The sequence below is a fragment of the Hoplias malabaricus genome, chromosome 1 (genome assembly GCF_029633855.1).
Source record: "Hoplias malabaricus isolate fHopMal1 chromosome 1, fHopMal1.hap1, whole genome shotgun sequence".
NCBI lineage: Eukaryota > Metazoa > Chordata > Actinopteri > Characiformes > Erythrinidae > Hoplias > Hoplias malabaricus.
This window is the reverse complement of record NC_089800.1, coordinates 4,598,305-4,607,985: the sequence shown is the minus strand read 5'-3', so window position 1 is coordinate 4,607,985 and position 9,681 is coordinate 4,598,305. Positions and strand designations below refer to the sequence as shown.

The following is a 9,681-nucleotide window of genomic DNA, read 5'->3' as shown; positions in this document are numbered from 1 at the left end:
ATTATGTAGATATCTGTTTTCACTTTAATTTCACGAGTATTTAATTTTTTTGTAAATTATTCATTCATTCACAAAAAGCTAAATTTCATTGATCATGATTCCATTCATAAAAGTGATAACAGATGAAAACATCCAAGGCTGTGTATCATAAATAAAATCAAGCCTGCTATTGGTTTGTAATGTGTTTTGGTCTTAAACCTTTTCACATTTTTAAAAGAATACTTTTGCCATTTTCAAATTCCTCTCAAATTTTGTAAGAAGAAAGAACCTGTTTGATATTATCTGGTGAAAATGATCCTAGGTGCGGCTGTGTGTGCCACAGTCATCCCATTTTCACCATAGTTCTCCTCTCAGATGGATTCACAGATGAGAAAGACCTCACTGAAATGGAAGGCTGCTGGAATCCAGTGCCATCAATAACCTTGAAGTGTCCTTCCTCCACCACTGAGAGACTCTGATTTTTGTTCGTTTACTGAGCACTGAACAATGTAAAAAAAAAAAGACTGATCATTGTAATGGAGTCTCTGCTCAAATGCAGCAGACAGGGGCCAGGTTTGAAAACACTGGACTGTTTCTTTAACCCTAAGAGACCACTTGCGTTCATAGAAAGTGACTCATTAAAATAAAAGACTATAGATCCAGTTTCGGACATGGAAAGTCAATATGATCCTTGTCCAAGTTTAAGCACGAGACCCTGGAATGAACACAATACACACATTCATTCCTTCAGTAGCTACATTTGCTTTAAACTCGCGAGCTCACTTTGATGTCAGGTCTTAAAGTTTCCAGCCGTGTTTGCTCTGCAGTCAGACTGTAAGATGTTACATAACTGGTCTCATGCCACGTCTCCAGGCCCACAGATGGCCCACATTTGGGTGATTTCAGATTCCAGCACCAATCAACCGGAATAATCAAGCGTCATTCATGGGAACTGCAATTGAAGCAGAGACGAAGGTCAGGAGAGAAGCCGAAGTGAGCTGTGAATAACTTTCAATCAGAAAAGCAAAAAAAAGGAAGGGTTTCCTTCATATTCTCAGGGGCTTGGAAAGGGAAAAAGTCTAATGAGATACAGGGACATTGTGTTCACTCTCAAGCAAGGTATTACTGTGGAACTAAGCTGTAATTAATGAATGCGTTGTAATGCAGTCTACCGGCAGATGTCGCTGTTGTACCACAGTCCAAAGAATGACGCTGTCTTTTTTTTCTTCACATGAAGTACGACACTTTATTAGCTATATTAATGAATTGAGTTTCCACATTTAAGTGGCAGTGAAAACACACACACACACACATACACACACACGTGTTGGTTCAGCTATACTTGTGAGGACCTTACTGTAACACCAGTAAACAAAAGTAAGTCATGTCTCTCTTTTTTGTTTTTCACATTAAAGTACCAGCTTGCGTTAAATAAATAAATAAATAAATAAATAAATAAATTTGCTGTGGATGTTAATGGGGAAGACAGAGCAGTTCCTTCACTTTAATTGTTTGCTTAATTAAGTATTAATTAAGCAAACCATTCATATTTACACACCTTATCAGTCTACGGTATACTATATTCTAGCCACGCCCAGTACGGCCCGGAGTTGTGTTTCAGTGACAGCCAATCAGAACCTACATATTTACATACGTTACTCTTAAAGCCACAGTAACATAATCAGCTTGTTTAATAAGTGTGCTGTGTCCGTGTGTTTCCTCCAGACATGTTGGAAAGCTGGTGTGACGTTGTCCACAGGTGTGAGTGTGTGAGTGACTGTGTGAGTGTGTGACGTTGTCCACAGGTGCAAGTGTGTGAGTGACTGGGTGAGTGTGAAAGTGTCCAGAGGTGAGTGCGAGGGACTGTGTCCTTGCCAATGAGGGAAGGCTCCGGGCCCACCCTGAGCAGGATTAAGTGCAGAGAAGATGAATGAATGAATGAATGAATGATACAAACTGTATATACTTTCTGGAATAAAATCATTCAAGGAAAAGCAATGGATTCGTGTGTTACCTGTCAATCAAACACTCCTCGCATTCTGATTGGTTCAGCTTGATTCAAATAGCCAATGCCTTAGTGGGAAAGTGTCGAAAGAGGTGGGATTTGACGTCTCTCACGTTTCAAATACAGGATCCAGGTATGAAAGGAGAACTGAATGAAACTGAAAGCGGGCTGTAAAAAGGGACAAGTTCGAGCGCTAAATTTCGAGGTGGACTTTTTTTTTTTAGGGAGATGTGGAGAGGGGTCGGCTCTGTAAGGAAATAAAACAGTATTTAAACAGGTATTTGTTTCTCTGCTGAGAAAAGTCAACCACAGAGGGGAACCAGTAGCTAGGCAACGCTTGCAGGAAGCGCGTGCGAAAAAAAAAAAACCGTTTTTTGTTTACTCCTTTTGTTTACTTCTAGCAAAATCGATAAGCAAGTAAAAAAACGACGGTTTTAACCGACTTTAGTGGATAAAGTATAAATAAATGATTTAAATACGTGTTGGAAAACCATTTTAACGACGGTTTTGACCAAATTAGCGCTAATTAACGAACATTTTAATATGTAAAGCTTAACTGTGAATTAAAACTTAAATATTTAAGCGCTAATCGTCTCGCGTGAGTTTAAAAACTCTGACTAATGTAGCCCTGAAGCTAATTAACTCAAGGCTGTTAGTAATCAGCGTAAAGTTAATAGCTAGCTTCCTCTTTCGTAATTTCCCATATCTTAAATAACTTCAGAAATACGGTGAATCTAACCCTAATGTTGATTTTACTTAAGAAACCCGAGCGCTTAAGAACGTGACTGAACTTTGCAGTTTATCCGCCAGCTTCTTCGAACTATTGCTACGTTCCACCTTAAATGGTGAGGCGCCAGAATGGGACTGCTGCCCCATTTAAGGTGGAATGGAGAGTTGACGCCAACTTCAAGCTTCGTGTAGCCAGGTAACGTCACGGCAGCTCAGAGACAGATAAAAAGCCCGGTTGTGGTTCTGTGAAGGATTGTAAACTTCAGTTTTAGTCCCTGGTTCAGCCTCTTAAACGCAGTGATAGTACTCAACGTCTTTGGGGTTTTAATGTTGCACTAATTCAGCAGATGGCAGTGTTATGTGTTGTGGCAGAGAGGAGGAGGTAAAGGAGGAGGAGGAGGAGGAGTGGGGACCGTCCGTCCTGGATTGTGATGCTGAACAATGAGGCTTTTGCAACGGAGGAAATCTTCTGCGTGGAGCCGAGACAGATGCTGCCGCCGCTGTGACAATATGGACGAGAGGTAACGGCCCCGGTACCGTGTAGCTGAACGGCCCCGACTTCATTGATATTAACACAATAAACTGCCGATAGCGCCGTGGCGTGGGTTGATTCGCGTTCATGGCGGAGTTCACCGAAAACTGCGGGGTCCTTTCGCCCACCTCTGCGGAGAGAGCGAGCGAGGAGGACGGCAAGAGCCAGCGAGAAGTGGCTGTGTCTAACGGGGACTGTGGTGGACTTCCAGCGGACTCGCTCGGATCACCCGGAGCGGAAAAACAGGGACTCGAGGCGGCTGCCACATCTGTCATTCAGGACCCCAAACCCGGAATACCTCGAAGGACCAGTATCATAAAGGTAAACGCCATAAAGCAGGGAGATATGTCGCCTGCCACTGGCACATGTCTCGTCTTGTTTGCGCTTCACTTTATTTCTTTTATTTCCCAACATCAACCTCGCCCTCATATAACTCTCAGCCTACACGACCATATGGCTCTCCAAGCAGAAAGCATGCAGACATATCCACAGGTTTGAGTTAGCACTGTAGCTGCTCTACAAACACTGGCAAAATCATTCTACACGTCTGCTCCACGTGTCCACTGCCTTATTGCCCCTCATAATCACACTGGCCTTTTCAAATGCAGTAATACATGGGGCAGGATATTGGTAGATATGCCTAAAGAGGATTTAATGTGCTTAACAGGGCTGTATTTCAGCTTTTCGGGTGTAATCTCTTCATGTTTAAGTCTTCGACTGAAGGGTTTGGTTCTTTATGACATCATAGAACACTTCTTTCATTTCACAATTGATCAAAGGCAAGCTTTGCATATCACTACACATTTCAGAGCTATTATTAGGATTAATGACACAGTATTTTTTCATTTATAAAGAAACTCTTATTCTATTATGAACACCTAAAGTGTCCAAGTATGAATATATAGCATCACAGAGGCCCTTGTCACCGTTTCATGTTCACAACATTGGCCGTTATATTAAATGATTCATGGTGACATGATTCATAAACCAACTTCTGACTGCTTCTGTGAACAAGCAACATTAAAAAAAAAAAAAGTAACGCACCCAGCTTAGCGAAACACCTGGCTGATTTGGCAGTGTTGTATTCTTAGTGGTCACATTCATCAAGATGTTAGGGTCTGTTAAAAATAAAGCAGCTGGTTTGGGGAATAAAAAAAACAAACAAAACAAGACTAGAAGCAAGGATGTTTAAGGGGAATGCCATTCTCCACATGTAAATGTGGTCTACCTGGGAGTTTACAGGACACACGCGTGGACATTCCATAACCAGTTCCCGTTTGTGGTTGATAATGAGAAAAGTGGTAATTTGAGGCCTTCTTAATAAGATGACATCATGCGGATTCATGTTCGGCAGAAAGTTCATGGGTCGGTGCCGATTATTGAATCACAGAGTTGGCTCGTGCAGGTTTGAACACGATTGTCGGAAAGAAAACACGTGTTAGACAAATTAGATTTGTGACTTAGACATTATCCAGTGACACTTTGAGTAGGAGGAGAAAATATTACCATCCAAAACCAAGGCAGAGTTTTATTAGGTGGAGTTTGCAAAGCAGTTAGTCTTTTGGTCAACGCATGTATCATGGACATATCTCCATTCTACAGTTTTATAGGTCGTATATGAAGCATAAATGAGAATAGGGGCTGGTATAAGAGGGGTATGTCTTCTCTGGAGGACTGAATAAAACACACCGGTGGTCAGTGGAGTAATGGCTTGTATTCTCATTGTACTGCCATTGCATTAGCTCAGTATGTCAACCACTCTGTGGGCAGGTTGATGGTAAATGTAACGGAGACAACGGAGCTATCAGATATAACAACCGTTTTTCTATTATGTATATTATTGTACATTATTGAGAAATGTCTTTCCGGCTCGTTCAACAAGAGCTGAAGCAGGAAATATTGCTTTACTTCCTCATAATGACTGCGCTGTGGCAAACATGAAGCCATTGCTTGTGCTTGGTGTTGAGGTGCCTACGAGACCAACTTCACCGTGAGTCAGCCATAACATCTGCCAAAAAACGTCCTGTGACATGTAGGTGTAGCTTAAATTTTCAACAAGAACCGGTTCTTTAGGATGAGCTGGATGGTATGTCGTAGAGTTTATGTGAAGGTGAGCTGCTCAGTGTATCGTTTGTTAACAAATATCAGACATTTTTCTCCTTCCCTTTTCCACAATAATATATAATGAAATATGTGACCTGCTTTGGTCAAAACAACACAAGGATCAAACCATACAGCAGTGTTCTCCCACTGTTTAAACAGCCCTATTCAGAATTGAGAAATGATAATGAGCCCCGCCCCTGAGCACACACCGTTGAAGTGCGAGGAGCAGAAACTCTGGGTTTTCGCCATTTTCACTCGGTTATCGTTTTCTCCGTTTTCGTGTCTGTTTTGCTGCGTTTTACCTCAGTTTGCGCTTTCACATAAGGTCTCAGCTCTGAGATTGGACAGACTCAGACGAGGGGGCGGGGCAGTTCTAAAGTGTCTGTACTCTACGCCAGAACTTTACAGCACACAGAATGCTCATTGTGTGGTCGTGTTTCACAGTGTGTGGATTGGTACTTTCGGGATCCCCATGTTAATTTGCTTATGCACTGAAAAAACAGCTTGATTTTTATGGCCACTTTGACTGCTGTGGCACATGTTCAGTGGTCTAGCTGGGTTTTGTAACCTCTGCTATTAGTTACAACACCGTGCCCTGTGGTGTGTCCAGTGCGCAGTGCCCTTTAGCAAGCCTGCAGTACTGCACATGTCTATACTGTAGCATTTCTAAAGATGAAGGGCTTTCGTGATGATTCGACTCCCTAGAATCCCCAGTAAATACCTCTTGTATTTGCTGATCTTACCTTAGATATGGCACCGATTCAGAAACCAGTAAATCAACTAGACTGGATGGATCTAGCTTAAAATATCACACAGCTTCTTATAGTGCCACTGTAGGTCATGTCACAGATCACATGGAGTATCAGCTGATACTCCAGCTCCAGTATTCAGTTTTGATATCATAAACAGAACTGAAAATAATGGACCATCTCTGTGTTATTTTCCATTCAGCAGAAAACACGCACACAACACGAAGCTTTGCAAATCACTGCGTTTTCATTGCACACAGAATGAAAGTAAATGCAAAGTGTTATGCGAGGGGAATGTCAAGCCGCGATGATAATGATATTCTAACAGTGCGTTGCTTAGCACCACCATTAATATTTTTAACCGTCTGCATCCTGTAATTACAGATAAATGAAACAGGTTGCTCTCTTGTTGTTTTATCCTCTGCTGATCATTGCCATGTTTCTGATAACTGACACTTCCTTGCAATAGGTTTTAGTAAAAAAAAAACATAAATGCATTAATAATTGTTGGAAGGAAAAGACGGTGTAAAGTGACAACACGTTATTTGTATTTGTTTCCGCCGCTAAATAAAGTTTGGGCTGTAAAATATAAATAATGCAACTGCTTTATTGCTGCATACTGATGGTACAAGACGTGTAATATTAGTTCAGTGAACATGCAGAGTAGTATAATCAAAAATGATAAGCTGCAAGGCGTGGAATTTGCACGGACAACAACTGAACTCTTCGAGATGAACAAACAAATCCATGTCATTGACTACGTCAGCTAACGTTGCTAGCCTCACACCTTTTAGCTAACGTTTATGTGGCGTTTAAAGGTTTATGAAGCAATACGAGTCGCGTTAAGTTCGCTAAACGATGCTGAAAGTCTTATTTCGTTAAATATACGCGGCATGGATTGCAAAGCGAGCTTGGTGTTTATCGGCACGTTTTCAGCCTGCAGAAGTTTAGTTCAGAGAGGTTGGAGTGGTCAGGTGATCATGTACACTAATAATGTAGCATATTTAGCAAAGCGCTTTAGATTAATATGGTTTATTAAAGTATTTTCTGTCATTCGATCCTCTCCCCAAACCTGTTTGTTGTATCACTGAGAGACGGAGTTCAGTACGTCTGGTAGCTTGATGAGGATGATGATTATTATTATTACTACACCTTATGAAATGAATGTTGTGTCTGTGTCTCACTTTTTAGCACAAAGTTTTTCTTTCCCTCTCAGTGACCTAGAACTGGCAAACAAGCAAACATGACTGTACGAGTGTGAGGGCACACTAAAATAGAAGAGGAAATGCTTTCTCTGAGGCAAATACGCTGCAGTTACACTACTTTTCTGTTCCTGTACTCACTACAGATACACTGCTTCCTGTGGAAACACTGATGAAGTGCCTGTGCATGTGGTCAAAGAGTCACGTGACGCGAACTGTCGTACGTTATAAGACACAGGCTCGGAGCGGCCTCGTATGCTTTCTCCTCACAGTCTGCCGGGCGTTTAATAGTTGTTGTGAATGAAGACAGCACAGGCCTGGGTCTTGTCATGTAAACACCACGTTTAATTTCGGCGGATAAAACTATTGTACCGCAATAAAAGCAGGAATAGATAAACTCAAGGTTTTTAAAAGAACTGGCTGCGGAGATGAGACCTTTTTTAATACCGTACCATTGGTTTTGGATTTATTTTTTTGAGCTCTAATTAACTTCCAAATAAAAAGCTCCGATTATTTGGCTCACCGAGGGCTTTGAACTTTGCAGCCAGGCCTCTGCTGACAGTTCAAAGATGGATAGAGAAGGTTATTGACATTTCTGTCTTGTAAACATCTCTAATCTTTCTGCTCGCAAGAGCCTGTCTGGATGTAACGCATCATTATTAATGCATGCTTTAAGTCGTATAAGTATAATTGAGACCACAGTACGTCCATGCATTTGGCTCATATTTATAGCTTGTCACTGATTCCTGGAAGTGAAAGAATGATGATAGCGTAGTCCTCCAAAGGTCTAAAGGCTGAAAGAGGTGAAACGAATACAATCTTAATTTTTAAAATTGCTTTTCTGCTACGACTTCACACACTGTACTTCCGTAGACCCCGCGGGCAATAAGCCAGTTCAGCTGTGTTAAGGTTTTCTCATTGATGAACCTCTCACTGATGTTTAGTTGTACACACACGTAGCTTTTGTAATCGTTGTAAGAGAGAAGCGTGAAATGAAAGGGGACACTCTGAAACTGCGGCAACACGTAAGCTTAAGGTCATCGTGTTCACTTCAAAGTGTGCGCTGGAGGGGTGTAATGCTTCCAGTGTTAGGCTGTGGAACAGTGGAACAGTGTTCAGCTCTGAGCAATTTAACCAATTTTGGTTTCTTTTACTGTAAGTAATGTTTGTTAATGCTAATATTAGCTTAATATTGATATAATTATGTATTAATTAGATTCACATTTTACCGTTAAACAGCTGAAGAGTTCTTGTATTAGATATGGTTTCCTACATCCCAACTTGCTCCTAAAAATGAGAATTATTGGTTATCACGTGTTTAGAAAGCATCAGTTAAAGTGTTTTATAAATGCACATGGACTTATTAAACACTGTGTCCACTCAGGAAGTCCTATCTCATTGGTCCACCTTGTAGATGTAAAGTCAGAGAGAGTCTGTCGTTGCACGTTTGGTGTTGGTCGTCCTCTAGTCCTTCATCAGTGGACACAGGACACTTGGTTGAAGTATTTGGTTGGTGGATTTTCTCAGTCCAGCTGTGGCACAGAGTTCTTTAAAAACTCCAGCAGCAACTGCTGTGTCTGATCCACTTGCACCAGCACAACAGTGTCAGTGTCACTTCAGCACTGAGAATGATCCGCCGTCCACATCATACCTGCTCTGCGGGGGTCCTGTGGAGGTCCTGATCTTTGTTTATCCCCTATCACTGCACTTCAAAGTATTCAGAGCAACAAAATAGACTACAGTTTGTAGTTGTAGAACTACAGAGTGAGCTGTGTGGTCAGTGGAGCTGAGAGAATGGGCAGTACTAGTATATTTATGGTATGTAGGTCAATGTACATGACTTTTACAGAAAAATGAGATATAAACATACATCCTTCACATTTCAGTGCTCCAACTGTTTCCATCAAAACTGTATTAAAAACGAATAAACACAGCTAGACCAGGTCTGTGAGGTCTGACTCATTCAGAGTTAGAAAGGACACAGCGCGGTTTGAAGATCATATCATAAGTCATCAGTAACCCCAAGTTAGTTAAGCTTTTCAACACTGTGCCTCACGACCGTCTCTTTATAGAACACTGCTTGTGCTTTTAACTTCTCTGATTTACGAATTTCAACCACATTGAATTATTAAAAGCAGCACCCCTCATACATTTGTTGGCAGGATCAAAGCTTTTCAACTAGGTGTTGTCTACCTCTGCTTGGAGAAGCCTAATCCTACCCTGTTTACGCAAGCTCCTCCATATTCCTTGATATTTTCATCTTCGGAACGGTAAATTTGGTTGCGTTCAGTCCTCATCCTTTGAAGTTTGTCAGTAGAAAAGGAGCTATAGGATTTGAATTTGAAGTAAACGTGTTGATGTGCACTGGGCTTTAGATTTCGG

General features: G+C 41.4%; 1 protein-coding gene across 1 annotated transcript in view; it reads left to right on the top strand.

The window, feature by feature from the left end:
* The first annotated feature begins 2,507 nt into the window (after nucleotides 1-2,507).
* Nucleotides 2,508-9,681, top strand: part of LOC136666428 (inactive phospholipase C-like protein 2) — a 54,661-nt gene continuing 47,487 nt past the window's right edge. The window contains exon 1 of the mRNA XM_066644608.1: nucleotides 2,508-3,566. Within this exon, the coding sequence (XP_066500705.1) occupies nucleotides 3,333-3,566 (234 nt within the window). The 5' untranslated portion in view covers nucleotides 2,508-3,332. The remainder of the gene's footprint in view (nucleotides 3,567-9,681) is intronic.